The following is a 22139-nucleotide window of genomic DNA, read 5'->3' as shown; positions in this document are numbered from 1 at the left end:
TAGCATGTTGTAGAAACAGGAAACAGGAGCAGCAGTATATGAGGATGGGCTGGATGATGCTTTGATTCAGTAGCACGAGAAGATGGGGGGGAACAAAAATTCCTTTGAGTTTACGGATGACAGATAGTCTGTAATGTGTTTGATTTGACAGATTTTGACACCAAACTTTTTCCTTAAAGGATCCTGTTTCTATCATTGAGTAAATTGACTAAGTGACATATTTTATGGATGTTTCATATTATATTTAATGTATAACAGTAACAGCACAGAACTATTGATAAACTTTACAATGAAATCTGGGAATGAATGAAGTAAAACAATTTTTTATTTTAGTTTGCTTGATATTTTTAGAAATTTTGTCTGTATTTTGTCTTTTTTAACAATCATATGACTTAAAGCTGCAGAAATTAACTTTAATGAAATTATTTTGTGTCATATTTGCTGAAACTTTCACTATATCCTGACAGGAGAACATGAGACAGATAACAATCAGGTTCCTCTGACTTGTTCTAGTGCTCCTAACGGGATTTGTAAGCCAATCAGAGCCGAGAAAGATGATTGATTGTTAACTCTCACTCCCAGGGAGTCAAATACAGGCGCTTTGGGACTCTGGGAATGAGACTGGAATCAACTATCTTAAAGCTTCCAACCCAAAGTGTCTTTATATCTTTCTCTAATCTGATTGGTTGTTTTCATTCGGGCCCGGGGGATTCTTGATAATCCCATTAGGAGCACTAGAACAAGTCAGAGAAACCAGATTTTTTCACAGATTATCTGCCTCACGTTCTACTGTCAGGATATAGTGAAAGTTTCAGCAAATATAACAAAATATAATTTTAATAAAAGTTACCTGCTGCAGCTTTAATAGCTTCTACAGCAGGACGAGTTTATCAGAGAGTGAAAGCTGTGAATATATAATATAATATAACTTCACATCTTCAGAGTTTAAATCAAAAAGAAATAAAAAACACTGACATATAGTTCTGCTGTGTATATATAAAGTTTTCTTACACCCCTTTAGATCAGGAAGACCTCAGTGACCCACAATGACGCTTTGGCAACCCCCCAGTTTGGGAACCAGTCCAGATCCGCCCCTCAGTTTAGTGAACCCTGATGTGATGAGTGCTAACAGGCTGATCACATTCGTTCTGCATCAGCAATGAAATCGCCACACGATTGATTGTTGAGGTCACACATTGACCTTTTTAAGGCGGCAAACAGGTTGAATATTTAGTGCAAAAGGACCGAATGGCAGCGGTTACGAATCCGATTCGCTGCCCGTTATTTATCAGAGCGCTCGGCTGCAGCACGACGGGACAGGAAACACACGTTCAATGGAACTCTGCAGAAAATTGTTGCTTTGTGTTTCAGCGGTCAAGGGTGAAGTGTCTCTGCCTTTAATTAACCGAGAAAATGGGTTAATGTTGCACACGGATGATTGCGCAATGACACGGGACGTTGTTGGAGAGAGATTTCGAGCGTTCCAGCTTAGCTCAACCACTTCTAATACATTTAATTACATAATTGATCCCAGTAGGAGAAATTGTTCATCAGCATGCACTGACTTTTAAAACTGTTTTGTAAACTGCCAGTAAGCTCTCGCTGCTTCCTCTGTTCACTCATTTAAACTCTTAATGCTCAGATATTTCAGTAGTTGCACCATCGGGAGACCACACGCACCGGTTCCCTCTGACCTGCAGACAATCAGCTGCTCAGTTGGGGGCAAATCTCACGACACAACAGCAGATGACAAGATAATTATTTCCTCTCTTGCTGAGTGAATCTCCACTGGTCTTTCTTCTCTCTCTCTCTCTCTCTCTCTCTCTCTCTCTCTCTCTCCATGTAGTTATAGTGGTGGAAACATTTACTCAAGAAGATAGGCTGACTTTAGAGCAATTTTAAGGTACTTTTATACAACTTTATATGTCTCCTTCACTACATTTAAAAGGACATTATTGTACTTCCACTACTTACTGGTTACTTTTCAGATTATAATCTTACACTAAAATAAGGCACAATACGTTTATAAACTACCATCCATGAAAGTTTGAACAACCTTTTAGTCTTGTGACCTCTTGCAAAGTGTCTGGTTGAGGCTCCTTGTCACGTTTCAGATGTCTCTTTGAGACGTCAGCACTTCCAGCAAAGACACATTTCCCCTGTTAACCTCTCACATGGTTCCATGTAAACAACAGTTTCAGGCTCAAAGAGCAAAGATTAGAGAAAAACAACATATATACATTTGTGTACCAGGACTTGTTGTTTTTTCTTTCCTCTCCCATTAATCATCTCACAACTGTCTCAGATTTATCTTGTGACCCTTCAGAGGGCCCCGACCCTCATGTGGGGAAACCCTTTTAACTGTATATAAGGATGTTAAAACTAGCTCCACGTTGACCTAATACAACAATAAAATGCAATAATTTACAACCTAATAATGTCACATTTCACTGCAGAACAACAACTTTTACTAAATAAACAGCTTAAAGAAGAGCTGTCAGATGTAGTTTTAAATATATTCATAGCAATTTAGGTTTTATATTTGCTTCATTTACATAAAACCTGTTCTCCTGTAATCTGTAACCTAATTCACGGCCTCTATGTCTGGATATTGATGTTATTTATTTACAAATTGATACAGTTTTTTTTTGTTATTTTAGTGATTATCAAAACCCAAAAGTGTGTGTAGTGTTTTATCTTACCAAACACAAGGACTAACTTCCTAAACTTGGTTCTTTAAACAATCAAATAGACGTTTATCTCCTTGGTAATGGCTGAAAAAACACTTGTCTTGTTGTTGTTGCAGAGAAATTGAGTGTGCACGTACATTAAAGAAGCATTGACAGATTATTTGGCTGGTTGGGAGCAAGCTGTACACATTATATGGTGCGAACATGTTAGCAAACAGTTGCCTATTTACACATCCAGTTGACATGGAGTAGCATTCATTTATAATTGTAATATAAAAATATGGATTGTTGCAGCTTTAAGTGCAGTTTTTGGTGCTTTAACTCCAACTCCAGAGTATTTTATACGTATATATTCCTGATTATCTGGACTGGGTTGTTCTCTGATCTGCAAATGGTTAATAAGATGCGAAGGCTTTGTTTCTTGTTGGCTTGTTGTCACGCTGCATCTTGAACTGTTTGCAGTGATTGGATGGAGCTCCGAGATGGAAAGCCTGCAGTCATCTGAGGGATGAAGAAAGGGGAAATCCACTACCCAAAAGGGCTCAGTCACATTAAATCAGCAGATTCAATCTCCCTCGGTTGTTCAACACCGCGATGAACAGCTAATATTCTGCATTAAAGGCTTTTTTGGTGGTTTTAATCAGATGCAAACCTCGATGGAGTTACAGAGAGTCTTCAGGGCAGAGTACAGTTTGTTCAGGGTTCCCGCGCGTCATGGAAACTCCTGGAAATTGTCAGTCTTGTCTTGGACATGTTTGTGTTTTAGCCCCTCATTCAGATCGCCTACATAAACCTAGGTGCACATTTTGTTTGAAACTCGACTGTTGGATGGATAAACTAAAAGACACTTCAAAGCAGGTTCACCAGATGCAAAGTGGAGCTGACCTGCTGAGATCTTTTCAGCATCAAGTCTGTTTTTTCCAGAGCTGTGAGCTCTTACCTCCGTGCATGCAGCCTATTAATAATCATATTTCTTGTTGCGTGGTTGATAAATACAAGCACAGTGATGAGAACTGTAGGTGCAATAAACAATTTAACTTTCTAGAAGTTGAATTTGAACTGTTACTTCTTCCTGAGGCCAAATTAATGTAAACAATTTGCCCAAAACTGCAGCTCTTCTGACTGATTGTGCTGTGCTTTCAAGAAAAACTCCTGGAAAATGTTCTGGAAAGGTCCTGGAAAATAAGTGGGAACCATGTTGTGAATATTTTGGGCTTTGGATGTACTGTAAGCAGTGGTTTTAGAGGCCTTTTGTCACTTATGGTCAGCGTCCTGGAGGAAATGTACAGGTGTTTTGAGTAATCCGACACATAATCTACTTTATCGATGACTCTTCTTCTAAAATGATCCTGTGTTTCTATTATTTTGTCCACAGTGGCAGAGCCAGAGGTGACTCTTTGCTTTCCCACCATCCTGTGTGTGTGATAAACTGTTATATCCCCCCAAACTCAGTGTAATTAGCAGATAACTCACCCTCACATATACAGGGAGAGCTCACTGGGATCTCCTAGCAGCCCTAATGGTTCCTGCTTAGCTCCGGTCTAAATGTCAACCTGACCCCTCCGTCCCCTCCGTAATGAGAAAGTCCAGACTGAGCGCTTTTTAACGACTTTGTCAAACACTCACAGATCTGCCGCCGGGGGTTGTGGGAGTTTAACATCCACTGATTCCTGACTGCAGCGGATTTAATTTTGCCTCCTCAGAGATGTCTGCGTTGACGCAACCTCTCTGTCATGGGTCTTATCTATTTGTCCTGTGTTCCCTTTCACTTTATTCGTATTTGGTTTGGTTTTCTCGTAGCGTGGGAAACTAGGAAACCAAACTAAAAGAGCAAATGTGCTCAGCTCAGAGTAAATAGTGTGGTGTATGGCTGCGAGGTAGTGGGACTTCACAAACTTAATCTGCCCCGAAAAGCACTGAAGAACTCTTGTTCTTAAAGTGAGCAACGGATTGCGATTAATTATCAGTTAACTGACTTGTTTCTCCGATAACTTACGATAAAGACGTACTAAATGTTTATACCAGTAGCCGAATTATCCTCAGAGGTCTCCTCCTCTCCGAAACGAACAAACCCACTGATTAAAACTGGTGAAAACACTGAATAAAGCAGTTCCACCTTAAAAATGTGTTTCCTCAATGTTGTTCAGTGGACAAAGGACGTCCCAGAGGGGCTGTGAGCCGAGCTGCTGCTAACTTTAGCTTAGCTTGTTCTCTGATTAACTAAGACTCTAACGTTGGTAAAAATATGGCTTAAAGTCCAGATGAAACTTAAAATATCTTTAAGATTACATCCCCAGTCATATCGTACCCCTGTTTAGCAATGTAGGCCAAAGAAAAGTACAAAATCCAATCATTGTGTCTTCTTGTAAAACAAAATGTGACACATGAGTCCATCAGTCCAAGTGTCACAGAGAAAATATTCATTAGTTAGCAGCATGGCTTGCTACTATAGCTCACTGATTACTGTACAAACACACAACTGCTTTAGCTGATTTATCCGCAGGGTGCCAGGAGGCAAACCTGGCAAAAAGAAACACCTCAGTGTACTCTGACTTCCGTTTTATTTGGACTGGATAAGAGGTTTATGACTGAGTGTCTGGCAGACCAACACATGCAGAAAGGAGATCTCAGGCAACCTGTGAAACGTTACCTGAATATCCAACATCGTTGGAAACATTTGGGATAATCTACATGCACAACAACATATGTAACATAAGTGTAGTGTTTTTAGACATTTTAATGTGGAAATGCTGCATATTAAAGCTTTAAAGTCGTGACAAATAAGACGTGAAACTCAATGTGCTTTCGATTACCGATTGAGTTATGTATCATAGATGGTCTGCCAGATCTGCAGTAGCTCATTGATGGCCGCACCTGCTGGAGGACATTGTCAACCGTCTGTTTAAGGTGGAATTACTGCTTGTGATGATTAGTTGCCTTTGAGACACTTTCCTCTCTCCCAGGAAATGTTTTCATCAGGATTTATGGTCCCATTCGGCTCCTGGTTTCTTTTTTAAGGAGGACATGTTGGAATCCTGCCATAACCATATCTGTCGAAGCACTCTTCATTTTTTAAGCTCTCAGCGTCCATATGTGCTTAAATACTTGAGATGCCGACACCACAGCTGCAGCACTGCAGGTTAGGGAGATACTTTTTTCCACAGCTTTTGCATATGCACCCAAAATGTGGGGAATTATTTCCAGGTTACACTTAAAATGAAACAAATGAAGCTCCAGGAGACACATTCTCATTGCTGTACCGGAAACAGGATATCAGATAGTTGTGTTCATATTCCTGCTGCAAGATTTTGGATCTTGTAAAAGTAAGTGATGATGGAGCGGGAAAAACAAAAAGCAGTGTGGGATCATGGGATTTGTTGTCTTCACCACCATTGGCGTCATTGCAGTCAGCTTCTCCCGGGTTAGGATTCCTTCAGTGTTCATGGCTCAGGAGGTTTCTACCGGGAGTCCAGTTATCCACAGAGGTCTCCTCCTCTCCAACACAAACAGACCCTCTGATTAAAACCACTAAACACACTGAATAAAGCAGTTCCACCTTAAAAATCACTGCTTCTCCCACGCTGTTGGACAGACAAAGGACGTCCCGGAGGGGCTGCGAGCCGAGCTGCTGCTAACGTTAGTTCAGCTTGTTTCTCTGATAACTTAAGATCCAGACGTCCGATGACTAAAATCCTTCATCTGGTTCCAATCTAGAGTTAAAAAGCACCAAGATCTAAACAGTGGATGGTAACAATGTGGCTTCAGACTGGATCAACAGTCTATGTATGACAGCTTCTGACAGACAACCACAACGCTGACGCAGGCCCAAAGGGGATATGGCGCCATCGACAGGCGACCGCTGAAACGCAGCGTTACCTGAATAAAATTACAGATTTCGCTGAGTTTGAACATTGTTGGAAACATTTGGGATAAAGTAAGAACTCAACTACATATAGAACATAGAGCCAGAGGTTATACACTGTTTAATGATGTTACAAATTACAGCTTTAAGTTATAATCAGTTTCCAACTTGTTCCAACTTAGCCTTCACAAACAGGATGAGGAGCTCGGACCTCCAGAAGGAGCCACCACATTAGTGTTGAAAGGACCCAGTTAAGGTTTTTTTTTTTTTTTTGGGGGGGGTAACTGATCAGGATGTTTTCAGGATCAAACTGGGAGGAAACTCTGAAGAAGAACCAGAACACGCTGGCAGGAACAGCTCAGGATCTGAACGGGTGGTTTTCACTGTGTGGCAATCCGCTCTGTGTTTGTTGAGTAACCATTTCCATTTGGGCCGACGTTCAAACACCGCAGCATGTTTTGGAAAAACCAGCAGAGCAGATTGTCTACATCCTAAAATGAACACTTTAATACTGTTTGACGTTGCTAATAACGCCGGGTTTACCTCTTCCACTTCCACACACGCTGCTCAGATGATATGAAAGGATGAATCAGTTCTTTCTCACCCTATATCGCCCTACTATACGACGCTTTATGCACATTCATTCATAGTTGTTAATCTCCTGTTAGAAGGCAAACAGACGGATGAAATGGGGCAAAAACACAACTCCTGCCCAACTCTGCTGGCGGAGGAAACAAATCACATAACGCTGGTCTAAAGACAGCCGCAATCCTCACACCACAAGGATTTCCTTCTGTTTGTTTAGCTACGTGTGTGTGTGTGTGTGTGTGTGTGTGTGTGTGTGTGTGTGTGTGTGTGTGTGTGTGTGTGTGGTTCACAGCACTAGAGGGCACCAATGGAAACAAACACACTCATTTGAACTAGTATACCTGTGAGGACCCTCAATACAAGGTTTAATCCTTCATTCTTATGGGTCATAGATGCTCTAAATCTCTGGAAAAGTTCTTCCAAAAGGATTAGTTGGTGTGAGATCTGGTTGTTGTCACATGATTCACGTCATTGTTATGAGCTGAGGGTTGGGAGTAGAGGCTGTTCCCAGCAGGACTGATGTATTATACAATAAAGGATATTACTCTGAAGAACTTTGTACTGATTTGCACCTTTTTCTGGCATACCGCCCTTCAGAAGCTGAAAAAAACCCCCAAATCTTCATCATTAATAAAGATAGGGGGCGCCCTGTAGCCCTGTGTACCGATGTCCTTTCTGCATCAACCGTGGGTTCGAATCCCACCTCTGGCTCTTTGCTGCATCATGTCATCCTGACTCTCTGTCCACATTCAGCTGTCCTATCCCCCTAATATATATATACAAAAACATCAACCGGGTAACCAAAACTAATTTAAAAAAGTTTAATTTTGTAAAGTAAAGTTCATTGTTTATTTTTCGTACAGAAATCATATTCATTCAACCACTGGGGTCTAAGGGGACAGGTGGACCCAAACCATGCACCTGTAGGAAATCCCCTTTTCTGTGTGTGTGTACAATAAATGTGATTGTGTGTCTTTTGTCTTCAGTCAGGAGGAGATGGAGAACAAGGCCATGTATCTGAGTACGTATGAAGAGAGAGAGAGCGGCTCCATGTACGAAGAGGCCTACGATGGACGCAACTTGTCCAAACTCAACCTGTGTGACGAAGGTAAAGACGAGAGCTGAGACACCGAGCTGCACGTAAAGATTTACATGCCAAAATACAGATTTTGTGTTAACAGTTAACAACATTTATAAGACACAACGCTGTAAAAATATTAATTATTTCTCAAATTCGAGCTCATTTCCTCCAATAAAAAACTAAAATAAGTAAGACTTCACCTTCATAATAAAAAATATTCACATTAAGTCAAAATTATAAGATGGCTTATTGTTTTCCTTTTTGTTTTCACAGATTTTCACCTAAAATACAGATTCATTTTCCAAAGCAGCTGATTATTTTAAACTTTTTCATTTGTATTTTAGTCTGAACTCAATGAGAAGCTGGTTTATGGTGTGACAACGACAGCTCTGAACACTTTATCAGATTATTCTATGACAAATTTAACAACACTGAACCTTAAGAATGTGTTATGTGTGTATGTGTGTATTATGTGTGTGTGTGTGTGTGTGTGTGTGTGTGTGTGTGTTACATGTGTGTGTGTGTGTGTGTTAAGATACAGAAATCTGAGATAGACTTAGACGCAGATCCTCACACACCATGACTGATTTTCAGAAAGGGACTTTCTGCAGAACCATTTATGTGTGTACACAGAAACTCCCACACACACACACACACACACACACACACACACACACACACACACACACACACATATAACACACTCACACACTAATAACCAATACAGACTCTCACACACACACACACACACACACACACACACACACAAACGATGCTGTCACTGTTTGGCATTCGCTCTCCCCTCGCTGTGGTCATCTATGAAAGCCAGGAATGTCCAGGAGCAACATCTGTGTGTGTGTGTGTGTGTGTGTGTGTGTGTGTGTGTGTGTGTGTGTGTGTGTGTGTGTACAGGTGCAGCTGCTACAGATCCACAGTTGACCCTGTGGTGTTCTCAGGTTTCGACCCGGGGCTCAGCGAGTTTGGTGGGAAAGTCTTAAGTGAACTTTAACTGTAGAATCTGTTGACATTTTAATGGAAAGTGGACAATAGCCTCACACATTAAAAACGACCGTCCTCGTCCAGCTTTTCCTAAATCCTTGAACATTTTCACACCTCGTTCAATTAGAGGAGATATTCCCAACCGTGGCGGAGCTTATTTTATTGGAGCGCGGAAGAAAAGAGCAAAACAAAGCAGTCGGGAGGTTTCTATGAGAATGTGATCCAACCGTGATTCACACAAGCACAGCACCAGACGCTGTGCATTATGGGTAAAAGGACAGGGTTTATTTATGCAGCAAGAAAAGGTTTATGTGCTCTAAATGCTGTGCGCTCTAACAATCCACTGTGGCCTCAGTTGCGTATAGTAATTATAACAGCACATAATGTTAATGTTTAGGTACACAAACATAGATTAACGCCTTTTTGAAGCATTTTCTGTCGTTTTGTTTTGGGGGAAACAAGCTGCGCTCACACGAGTAACGTCACCGCCACCTGCCAATTACGGAGTCAGTGCCGGACTTTTTATGTAATCTGTGGCGCTTTCCGAGCACCATGTGCGTTTGATTTGGAAAGTTAAAGTAAAGGGATCAATAACCTCGTCCTTGTAAAATGGACTAATTTCACCGACTGCTCAGATAGTGCCAGTAACTGACTCACACCGGCCCTGCTGGAAATAAACACACTGTGTCAAAATGGGTCATAACGTGTTGTCGCACCTCCAAGTTTACTATAAAATAATCCTCGACTAATCCGACTGTCTAAACAGTTCAGTGTGTCGACACCACGCAGACGTGAGTCGGAGGCAATACACAGCAGCGCAATAACGGCATTTTCCAAACGTCTTTACAATTATGTGATGAATGAATATTGACTCTTCTGTCTCTCTAATGTCGGCTGCTGGACACACAACAAAAGTTTTGTCTTCTTTTCTTCACTATCGGGTGCATATTGGCATAAATCACAGAAAACAAGAATTACTCGTGTTTTATAGATAGATTTAGATTTAGATATGTACTTTATTAATCCCCTATTGGAGAAACGTTAGCAGCGCAGTTTCTTGGGGTTAGGTTGCCTCGCTCAAGGGCACCTCGGCAGTGCACATGAGGTGAAACTGGCACCTCTCCAGCTACCAGTCCACACTCCGTATTGTGGTCTGTGGGACTTGAACCGGCGACCCTTTGGTTCCCAAGCTACTGCCGCCCAAACAACAACATTCATACACACAAGGCAGTATTTCAAAGAACAGTATAACAAAACCCTGAAACACCCTTAAATTGATTGATTATTTGTTGTTTATCAAGCAAAAACTTTAAATATTTCACAAAATCCTCAAATGTGAGAATTTGCAATTGAAAGATGTTACCAATTGTGATGGCCTCTCCTTTTTTAAAATATTTTCTTATTTTTTTATAAAGGTCCAGTGTGTCACATTGAGGAGGATCTATTGGCAGAAATGTAATATTATATTTACAAGTATGTTTTCATTAAAGTATAATCACCTTAAAGTAAGAATCGTTGTGTTTTTGTTACCTTAGAATAGCAGTTTTTATTTACAGAGGCTCTATAGGGGGCTTTCCCAAGTTTTTCTTTCTTTTTTTATTGGAGGGTAGACAGTTTTATCTACTGTTCACTATTTTGGGCCCAGAACAGACAAAACCAAACACTGGCTCTAGATAGGGCCTTTCATGGTTTTAGTGAGTTTTTGGCGACCACCGTGGTTTCTCCTTTGTACCGGGAAAAGGGACGGTGAAGCGAGGGAGTAACAATCTGCAACCGCACTGCTAGATGCCACCAAAGCCAACCTGAAAGGTTTCACGCACACAGGCTGGAGAAAGAAACATCAGAAGACAGAAAACGACGAGCTCATTTCCCCCTGAAGCTCCAGACCGCTGCGTTTATCTCCCCGCTGTGCTTTTATACGAAGGGGTTTGCGTGATGTGCGGTTGGTTTCGTCTCTTTTCTCGAAAAGCGTGTTCTGAAGTTCAGCACGAGTTAAGCTCGAGAGGCAGATTAGCTTTGAGTCTCTATACATTCCATCCATATGAGACACACACACACACACACACACACATCTGAGCCAGCTGTGTTTGTCTTATGCTGGAGGAGTGTGTGTTCTTCATCATAGACGGGAAGTGTGTGTGTGTGTGTGTGTGTGTGTGTGTGCTTCACCAGTGTCCACTGACAGATTGTCAAGGTCCAAATGAAACCATGCTGTTGGGAGGCCGCGCTGCAAAATCATTGTTTATGTTTAAAAGTCAAGACTCAAGCCAACATCACGGCCGTTCACAGGAAGATGGAGTCTCGTAAGAGCCTCATAACGTCCCCGCGGTGGTATTTATCAGAAAGTAAGTGTCACATGGGCGCAGTGGTTTCATAAAGACACCTGTCCGTTCATATCTCACATCCTCTCCTGGGTTCCTTAACTTCTGTCCATCAACTCAAACATTTAGAGTCTGTGTCAACATCACTGTTACAGTATTTACAGTATGATTTATTATATAAAGGCCTTTTGGTCCATTTCTGCTCTGTCCAATAGTTGACAGTTGACCCTTCCTAAGTCCCGCCCCTTTTTGGTCTGTGCTCCAGTAACAGTTTTGGTCAGTAACTTTGGTCGACTTCCTCCTTTCCTGTACTTAGATATGCTATATGCTAGGCTAATCTGTGTTGAAAGGACAGCCACATTTTGAAAAGGTAAAAGCGACGCTTCACACATCCTTTTGCTGTTTTATTTAATGCTTTTTAACATTTTCAGTGCTGTTTTCTTAGCGTTAAGATAGCTACGTGTGAGTACTGAACTTGTACGGGGGAATCTGGAGCATGCATCAACGCATTATTTTAGCACATTTTTTCACGACTTTAGTGTGTGTATATTCACATCTTAAGTTAGTTAGTTGGCTAGTTTTAGCAAAACACTAACTAACTAATCTATGTCAATCGTTAGTTATATAATTAGCTACTGTTTTTACATTAGCTAATCTATTAATAATCTTTTTTTTACTTTGTGTTCTACATTAAAAATTTACTGAAGATGCCGACATTTTGCCCGTAGGCGAACCTTTAACTTCAGTCTTTTTTTGCATCAGACACTTTAAAGCAAATCAGCAGCGAACATTAAAAAGTCAACCAGAGATGATAGCAACAGCTGATAACATCTGCCAGCCTCAACCTTTGAAACTGGCTAAAAACTAAAGTCTGCTTCTACCTGCAACTAAAGACATTTGTTCAAAAGATTGCTACGAATTTAAAGCAGCAAATCTTCCACTGTTGTCGCTGCAAACTGCAAACAAGTGAACAGTCATTAATATTTATATAAATTACACTTTCATATTTGTTTCTTTAACCGATATCACATTCCTGCTGCAATGATTGATGAACGATGTGACTCCAGAACCATCGAAAATCTCTTGATCCTCTTGACCTGAAGGGAATGTTCCCTCAACATCAACAGTCTGATCCCTGCCTCCTGCAAAGCTATCACACACACACACACACACACACACACACACACACACACACACACACTGTGTCACTTTTATCAAGACTAATTCTCCAACATCTGTTTGTCCTTCAGAGTGAGAGGAGTGTTAAGTGGTGACATGAATTACAGTTTCACTGTAGCTCTTGTGTGTGTGTGTGTGTGTGTGTGTGTGTGTGTGTGTGTGTGTGTGTGTGTTTGGAGGGTTGTGTAATAATGTAATCAGATACAGTTACTAATTGCCTGTTAAAAAATGTAGTCAGTAACCTAATAAAGTATCACGCTATTACAGTAACTTGATTACTTTCTGTTACTTGAATTTTAGGTATTCTATAACTCAAAGTTTTTTAAAGTTTTCAGAAGACAGTGTGTCGTCTGCTCAGAGTGTTTTTAAAGATTAACTTGCTTTTAATTAAGTAAATTCAGGCAGTAACCTACTGACTGTTTTCACAGCTGGAAGGCAGAATTTCCACCCAGTGAACAAGATAATGAATTATCTATAATATTATATCAGCTACTCTGATTAGACTTTGTCACAAATAGTGCATTTTTAAAGAATTCAGCTATTATTACTATTTATTCAGTATTCAATACACTTCATATATTGTAGCATAAATATATTTTTATCTTCTATATAGTGGCATATATTGTAGCACAATGTACATACAGACTCTTATTATGTTTTATCCCCCCAGGGATCAATAAAGGATTTTTGATTCTGATTCTGATCCTGATACAGTACGATGCTTTACTGGGTAATACCAACAAACCAATAGGAATCAAACACTAAGAACCATCAGTAACAATATATAGAATGAGCAATAAACACTGTAAAATATAGGAATAATAAAAATGAAAGATGAAACAATAAACAGTGAATAAAAGGTTAGACTTAAATGAAGCTGTCGCCTTTGTTTTTTCTGTCATTCTTTATTTTAAAATTGCAATTCTGCCAATAATCCCCATTTTTATTAAATGTTACTAATCTGATTACATGTTTTGTTCCTGTAACAGATTAGTTACCTTTTTTTGTATCCTGATTAAGTAACTCTGACACTTATAATCTATTATCCCCCAAACCTGTGAGTGTTTTATGATTTATATATAACCACTTCACTGTAAATGTATTGGTGTTATACTCGTATCATTATGTATCTCACTAGCCATCAGACAATAATGTATAAACCATTTAACACACATCATTTCTAATATACTTTATACTTTTCATGATGCAGTAAAACCATTTTAAGCCTCTAAACCAGTAAATGTGTTTGATATTGCTTCCTCAGGTGTACAGTCTCTACAGTCTCTAAAACACACGATTGCGTGCACCGCGGTCATTACGTGATGGATGATCTTACGTTGTGTTCATGCACTATGTCACTGCAACAGTAAATGTCAGGCTTTATGATAAAAGCCTTTGGACTTATTTTCTTAACTTCAACCACCTGTGCTCGCTTCTATGGGCTCTCTGAAACTGGAAAACATGAAGCTTTGCTCTTTTCAAACTCCTTACACATACTTTCCCATCCGCTGATTAACAAGCTCTCCAATGTTTCGTTTTGTAGGATGCAAACAAATCTTTAAACAATCTAAAAGCCAAATTCCCTTTGCTGTTTTATCCATAAGAGAACTTGGCATGTTGTAATATTTCCACCTCTGTTTGGACTTTCATCCTGTTCTTCGGTGCTAATTTTCTCGTCTCGCTCAGGTTCTGGTAAACGTCGCAGGAAGCAGGATCATTGCTGCGGTCACCTGAACTCGCTCTCAGCCATCAAGTACGCCATCGTCTCCCTCTACATCCTGGTTCTTCTCACCATCTTCGGACTCTGCCTGGCAGGTAGGATGTGTGTGAGTGGGTTTAATCGTAGGTACATACTAGACCACTTAATCTGCCATTAGCTGCTGATGCGTAAAGTTCAGATGGAGGAAAGTCTCTGCTGGTCAACGATATTATAAGAGAAAGGTACAAACAGGAAATCACAACATGTGTTGGACGTGATTCTTATGTTATGAAAAAGAGCATTTTTTTCAGTTTAATTGAAATGGGGAACTGATGATAAACGGCTCTCTTCAAAGATCACCAAACTCCTTCGATAAAAACTGTAATTTTACCGTAAAATCACATCCTGCCCTCCGTCTGCAGTTCCGTTCCACAGGATCGCAGTGACGTGACATTATGTGCAAACAAGATATTGGGAATTTTAATGCCTGTGGAGCACTGGAAATACAAGAACAAACTATTTGACCACTTACTAAACTGCTTTTAGGGATCTGGGATTTACATGTGTACACTGGTATTTATTCAGGTTTTATCTTGTCTTTATCTGTTTTATCCACTAAAGAGTTATAAAACGTGTGTAAAATGTTGATAATAACTATTAAATCGTCTATAACTTATCTTGTCGTTCGAATAAATGCAAAGACCATGAATATCTCTCTTAGGACCCCGAACTCTGACTTCCAGTGTCCTTGTGTCAGTGCAGCAATCCTTGGTTGTATTCTCAACAATGATGGAAGTTCCCTCGTGTACGCTGTGCACTTTGTTCTAACTGCTGGCTTTTCAGGCTTTTTTTGTAGCTGGATATAGTTGACTGCGTCCTAAAATATAAAATGAGGATAGTGATCGTAAGTTAGTTGTTACAGTTGCACGAAACGTTGAAAATTCTCAAGAAAATAAGAGGGTTGAGAATATGGAGCTGTCCATGGGTTCATGGATACAGTCTAAGGTTTGTGTCAAACAAATGGATTAGAGGTGATCGTCTCTTTCCAGCTGACTTCGCAATGAGCTGATTGGCTGTTGAAACAGGTGATATATGATCTAAAACCAGACCATCTAAGTTGCAGCAATGCCATTAACCGGCTTGAGTCGAGCTGATATAACAACTTTACACTGTTGCAATGTTTCCCTGCAAACTGTTTCTTCTCATCCTGAATCTTTGTTCTGAACTGGGATGGAAAGAAATAAAGACTGAAGGAAAGAAATAAAGAGAGACTGAAGGAAAGAAGAGTAAGAAACCAGACTTGTAGTTGTATAACTTGTACAACTCGAGAAAGAGAGCACATTCACCATCTTTGGTTCTCAGAGCTCTGTTATCCAGATGACATCAGCCATCCCTCAAGGTTGAATTGTAATGAAGGACACACACACACACTTATACACACATGCACCACAAAAACCGGTTCAGTTAGTCTAAAGTAACACACTGGGATGATGTCTGAAACCATACACCCCTCTTAAACTGTCGGTTCCAGTTTAGCATTGAGAGCACACACGCAGAATAAACAAACTCTAGTAATGTAAAGTCCTGCTGCTGAGTTTATTGACTTTAATAACTTGACAATTTTACTGTTATATCTGTTGAAAAGTTTGTTATATAAATGTTTCGGTGCCAAAAGTCGCAGCAGTAGATCTCCATATCCGTTTGAAGCAACTTCATTTTGTTCTTGGAGATTTTTCTAATCTCACTCGTGAAATCAGTTTTCCGAGTCGCGCTGCATTGTTGACCTCCGTGCTTCCTGCGGCTAAAGCAGAGCTCTGTACATGTGTGACAGCTTTAAACTCGACGTGTGAAGTTACGTACGTCGCAGCATTTTCTGCAAGCGTGACAAGCTTGACCCTTTAGACAGCTACATAAAAGACAGGGCAGAGATAAAGCGTGACGGTGGCGGGCTCCTTTGTACAGTACTGCATGGTTCCCATACTCCCCTTTATGTAGGCTGCAGAGGACTCCACTGTAGAGACTGTTTCTCATGAAGGCTCTCGGGGTGATGAAAAGACAGCACCACCTTTAGCCTGATTCATGATTTGGCATCACTGGATTGTAGATCAAGTCAAAACCAGCCAGAAAAGGACAGGAAGTGGGGTTTAGTGTTTAAATTATACTCGGTTTTACATTTTTAGCATGCAGCTTAGAGGCATTTAGCCCTGATTTGATGCATTTTGGGTTGTTACCAGTTCTTTCCAATGGTACCTCGGTCAGTGGGTTAAATCAAAGCCATCTGGTGTTACCCCTAAGACACTCACTGTCAGTAATGTTGTGATTGGCCTTATCTCACTTAGCTTAGCTCTGACACACCAAGCCGACATCAAAGAACTAGCAGAGACAAAAGCCGACTGTTGCATCGCCTTGTATCATACGTTCCACGACTGCACGAGAGGTAAGAACTATCAATACCAGCCGAACACCAGAAGATCTAGGACTTTGGGTACGAACAATGTAGGTTTCTTGTTGTTAAAATATCTGTGTATTTGAGTGATCAGATGAGATAAAGACAAAGTTGTTTGCTGCTTGCAGCTTCCATTTCTCTCGGACTAACACACCGCAAGAACTAGTACTACAGACGCTCACCGACAGCCCAACATTAGCCGACAGTCAGCCAGGTGTGTCAGGGCCTTTACTGTAAGGAAGCTCAATCAGTTAATGCATTACATACTGGTATTGTTAAACACCACATTCAGATATCAGCCCAATAATAGCCCAACCCATCAACCCTTGGGAATAAAAATAAACATTTTGGCTTCTCTTCCCTATTTATAACCAGGTCTTCATGTTCTGTGACGATGGTGAACCTATAATCATTCGACTACCACCTTTGAGTCAGGAGTGTTATACCGTGTCAAATTAATCACATGACTTTGCCCCCTGCACACATATGGACACCAAGTTCACCGCCAAGCATTCATTGTACTGGTGGAGCAGTAAAGTCAGTCCATAGCACTCTTCCCAAAGTACCTCACGCAAGTTGTTCTCTAACATTTAGTCTCCCTGCCAAGTCATAGATTTAAAGGTCCAGTGTGGGATATAATATTCTTAGGTATGTTTTTATTAGTGTATAATCACCTGAAACCAGGAATCGTTGTGTTTTTGTTACCTTAGAATGAGCAGTTTTTATCTACAGACGCTCTAGATGGGGCCTTTCACGTAGTTTCTCCTATACTCTTGCAATGGGAAGGTGAGATGAGGGCGTTGCAATCTCCAACTACCAGATTCCACTAAATCTGGTCCTTTTTAAGGCAGAATAATTAATATTTTAGCTTTGAACTGTTCAAGGAATAGTGCCTTGCTCACCAATCACTGACACATTATGTAATAAAGGAGGCAGTCATTCATTTACCCACCAAAACATTTCCTTAGCTGTAAAAAAAAAATGGAAACCACCCAGTCCCAAACCACTTTTACTAATTCCCAAAGCTGGATTTGGAGGCACAAACAATATGTCTTTCAAACATCTCGTCTCAATGATTGGCACAAAGTAAGTGAAAACCGTAATGTGGAAATTTGGACTTGTGAGTTATGGAAATTAGCATTAGCTGTTGTTATTTCATATCACTCGTTCTGTGACACGCCGCTGCAGTTCCTCCTCCTCCTGGTTCGTTTGGAAAAACCCTGGCGTGACGCCACAGTAGCCTCATGGCCAATTCACGCCTGTGTGTGTGTGTGTGTGTGTGTGAATGAGAAAGCTTTGGAGATGTGTCAGACTTTATGGCTTTACCTTCTACGAACCCTGCTGTGGCCTCCTTGTAAATGTCAGCTATTAGAGGAGAAGAAGATGGAGACAGAGGGAGAAAGCAAGAGGTTGTGGAAGGGCAGAAAAATTAAGTACAATAGAGTTAGAAAGACCCAGAAACAGGTTTAAGAGCTGCCTGGCTTCAGACCAGCAGGATCCTGGAGGAATCTGCTCTCACTAATCCTAATTTCATTTCAAGACCTCCTCTCCCTCGAGCTACCCCCACTCATGCCGTAACCATGCGGCTGATGCCATTAAATGGATGTGGCTGTATGTGTATTCCCAGGCGCAGGGACGTAGTTAAAGAGTTTGGATCTGCTCCGTCGTCGTCACAGAGGTATTTGGTTATTTAGGGCTTTTAGATGAGGTTGTTTTAGAAAAGCAATCAAACCGGGCTTTTCAACAGGCCTCTCTTAAATTAAAGGCCGGCCATCCAAAAAGCTAAGTGGCTCCAGTGTAACTGCACGGGAGGCCCCTTCGCCACACACACACACACACACACACATTCATGTGACGCAAGCGCACACACTCACAGCAGCCTGCCAGTTTTCCGAACACAGATTCAACTCTGTGTTATCCACATTTGCTTTCTGTTTGAATTCTCATTTGACTTTGACTTCTGTTTTTTCTCCAGCTCTTACGTTTGCCTCTTTGGCCTTTTCCCAACTTCACCTCGGCCAGCGTCTCCCTCGCATCCAAACACATTTATATTTCATTGCTAGCAGAACGATGGAGCCTCACCTTTGGCTGAAAAAAACATCTGCATTCATGACACGATAATTGCAATGTGGTATTTTCTGTGTAAGCGCATCTGAGGCTAAATCTTAGTTTTGGACAAGTGAAGTGATAAACAGAGACAGAAAGAGATAAAAGCAAAGCGACAGAGGATGAAAGAGCTCCATTCATCATGAGGTTAAGAGCTGCGCTATCAGTCCATTATGTCTTCAAGCTTATCTCCACGCAGATAGGACAGAGCTCAGCAGAGAGACTGGTCAACTGAAGGGTCACAGTTCCCATGATAGCACAGTGTCTGCTGAAATGTCCTTGAGCCAGACTTTTATCATCTCTGAGGCGCCTGCTGGAGAAACCTTTGTCATTTGTTTTGGCAGTTCAAGAGGAGAACCATTGCTCAAGAGACTGAGATGCACTGGACAACTGTGCACATTGGCCGGCCCGGATGGTGGCATGTTGTAACTTTTGAGGACTTTATTTCCCAGAACTGTGTAAACCCTGATTAAGTGGCTGAATGAGGACAGTCTTTCTCTTGACCTCTCCTGACCCTTTAGCTTCAGGAGTTATTTACCCTGGCACACCGGCATCGTTCTTCAAGCCCTGTTAGATCGTTAAAGTTATATGATAGTAAACAGTGAATGTGATAATCGGCTTTTCCTCCATTTTGTACTTTTACATATAGTTGAGTTGGAGTCGAAAGCAGCTGTTTTCTGTTACCTGAAGGAATCTAAAGCATAGTTGGTTGTCTCTAAATAGGGTCAGAAGACTTTTGCATGAGTTGGGGGTCAGGATGGTCAGTGTTAGTGGGTGGGAGTGATAGTACAGGCACATAAAGGTCCAGTGTGTAGTATTTAGGAGGATCTGTTGGCAGAAATGGAATATAATATTCATATTTTCATCATTTTCATTAGTGTATAATCACCTGAATATAGGAATTGTTGTGTTTTCGTTACCTTAGAAGTGGCCGACCCATGATTTTACTTTTTATAGTGCACAATCCATGTTTCTATTTCTAATGGCATCCTTGGATATTGCCCTATCAAATGGGAACAACTGTTTATTTTAACGTCTCTCCATTGTTCAGAGACTTTCAGTATTCAGGAACAACTCTCTGAGTTAAGTTCTACAATGAAATGGGAAGCTGATTTTGTGGTCCCACAGAGCGTTCAATTCTTTATGCTCAAATGAGCTTTATTCTACAGTATCTGGCTGTATTGCAGGAAACCACACCTCCTCTTGGTTGCAGTTGATTGGTCCATATCACATATCTAAACAGCTGAACCTTTCTCTACTAAAAAGAAACCAGATGCAGAGTTTTGTCTCTCCATTACCACTAAAGCCAAAAGCATCAGCAGCAGAATAGAGTGTAAACTCCTGTTGTTGAAAGTTATTAGGATGTTTTAGATGTTTTTCTGAGTACATCCAAAGTATTACAATAGTTTAGTTTGCAGATAAAACAATATAAAGCAGTACTGTAGATACAGGCAGGAAGAATGGGTGAGAGAGATGTTGGACTGGAAATAGATGTACAAGTGTTTTCACATCAAGAGCCTATATTGATTAAATTGTGCTGTGCATCAGTGATCTGTTGGTCCCACACCCAAAGAAGATCAGCTTCAAATGTTTCAGGAGATTTGAGATTTATCTCCATCTTTTGTCATAGACTTTATTCTTGTCATCTGCTTCCTTAGTTAAGAGCTTCTCTGAGCACCTCTACAGAAACAAAAAGGGAGGTCATGTCTTATTAAGAGGAGCCACTCTCCGCCTGGCCCCCCTGTAGTTTGCACCCTGGCTGAGTGTATCCTAGTATTTGTGCAGTAGATGTGAAAGGTGTCGCTCGTAGTGACAAACAGAGAATTATCACCCGATTCTGCAGTTCCCCTCAGCTATACTCACTGAGAAAGTCTTCAGCTCATTGACGTTTGCTCTCATCAGCGTTAGCAACTAGCTGGTGAACATAGTGCAGCTTTTAGCAGTTTCAAAGATTTATTTTATTAATCCCTTTTTTCACTCATTGTTCACCGCCCAAAATATAATCACACACAGACATAAAGGGACATCAATTCGATCTAGCTGTAGCCTTTGAATTAGAATAAAAGAATCACTGGTACACACATGAACTGGAGGCTGAAGTGATCTACAGATACTTTATCTCTGTCCTGCTGCAACCAGCTGGATATTCAGACATATGCATTAAACATACAGGTTACATATGAGTTTAGTTATATGCTACATTGCTTTCCGTTGTCCTTGCATGCTTATTGTTCTGTTGGCAGACCCTCTTTTAGAACAGTTCACTAGCATTGTTCCTCATAATGTATGTATAATATGTATAATAAGAACCATTCTACTTTTTTTCCCCATTTTTATTTGAGTCTCACGTCCCTTGAAGAACCCTCTTGTCTCTGTGGAGGGTTGGGGATGTTTTCAGTTACCTTTTGGCCAGACATTTCTACAAATACCTTGTGCTACATCTGGAGCCAGTTCTCAGAATAACAGGTTGTGTAAAACACCCAACAAACAGCTAATAACCAGAGATTGGCCCATATATGGCCCTGCAGACAGAGCTTGGACTGATAACTGTCTGGTTGTTCAGGACAGGAGGTTTAAGTTGGATTTACACGTTTTATATCTGTCTTTATGAGCTGAATGGAGCTCTAATGGTCTATTACTACCTATCATTGTAGCCAGAATCACACAAAATATAAAACAAGTGGGTAAAATCAATGATTTCCATCCACCTGTTGTTCCATTCATGCAGTATATGAGAGACACCTGTAGTGTTTTACAGGTATTACTGAGGACGAGAGCCAGTTATGTTTACAGGGTAATTTTCCTCTCACATACCGCAGATCTTAAACCCTAAAACACGGCTTACATGCTCTCTTGAACTTCTACTGTAGGTGCAACTGAGTCATGTTTTCCAGTCGGAGGAATCATGCCGCTCACAGGTTTGGCATGGTCGCGCTCTTTTCCTCAGCCATTTAATTGCTGGAAAACATGATGGTGGGTTTGTTGTTCTTCTACTTTAGCCATGAAATCTTTTGAGCTTGAGTTTGTGTCTTTCGGTGATAGGTAACAAGCATGTTATTGCCAAGCAGAAATAGGCAGTAGGGCCCTGAAAGAGCTTGGGGATATTTTGGTCTCTGGGTTTGGTCATTTGTTATTGCACAGATGAATACAGCAGAATTCTAATTTGTC

General features: G+C 40.7%; 1 protein-coding gene across 1 annotated transcript in view; it reads left to right on the top strand.

Annotated features, from left to right (window-relative positions):
* scara5 (scavenger receptor class A, member 5 (putative)) overlaps nucleotides 1-22139 on the top strand; it is an 87941-nt gene that overhangs the window by 1269 nt on the left and 64533 nt on the right. Inside the window, exons 2-3 of the mRNA XM_051409774.1 lie at nucleotides 8127-8248; nucleotides 14407-14535. Of these exons, the coding sequence (XP_051265734.1) occupies nucleotides 8127-8248; nucleotides 14407-14535 (251 nt within the window). The remainder of the gene's footprint in view (nucleotides 1-8126; nucleotides 8249-14406; nucleotides 14536-22139) is intronic.

This window comes from Dicentrarchus labrax, unplaced genomic scaffold, assembly GCF_905237075.1.
Source record: "Dicentrarchus labrax unplaced genomic scaffold, dlabrax2021, whole genome shotgun sequence".
Taxonomy (NCBI): domain Eukaryota; kingdom Metazoa; phylum Chordata; class Actinopteri; family Moronidae; genus Dicentrarchus; species Dicentrarchus labrax.
The sequence above is the reverse complement of the archived record's forward strand: the minus strand, read 5'-3'. Positions and strand labels throughout refer to the sequence as shown.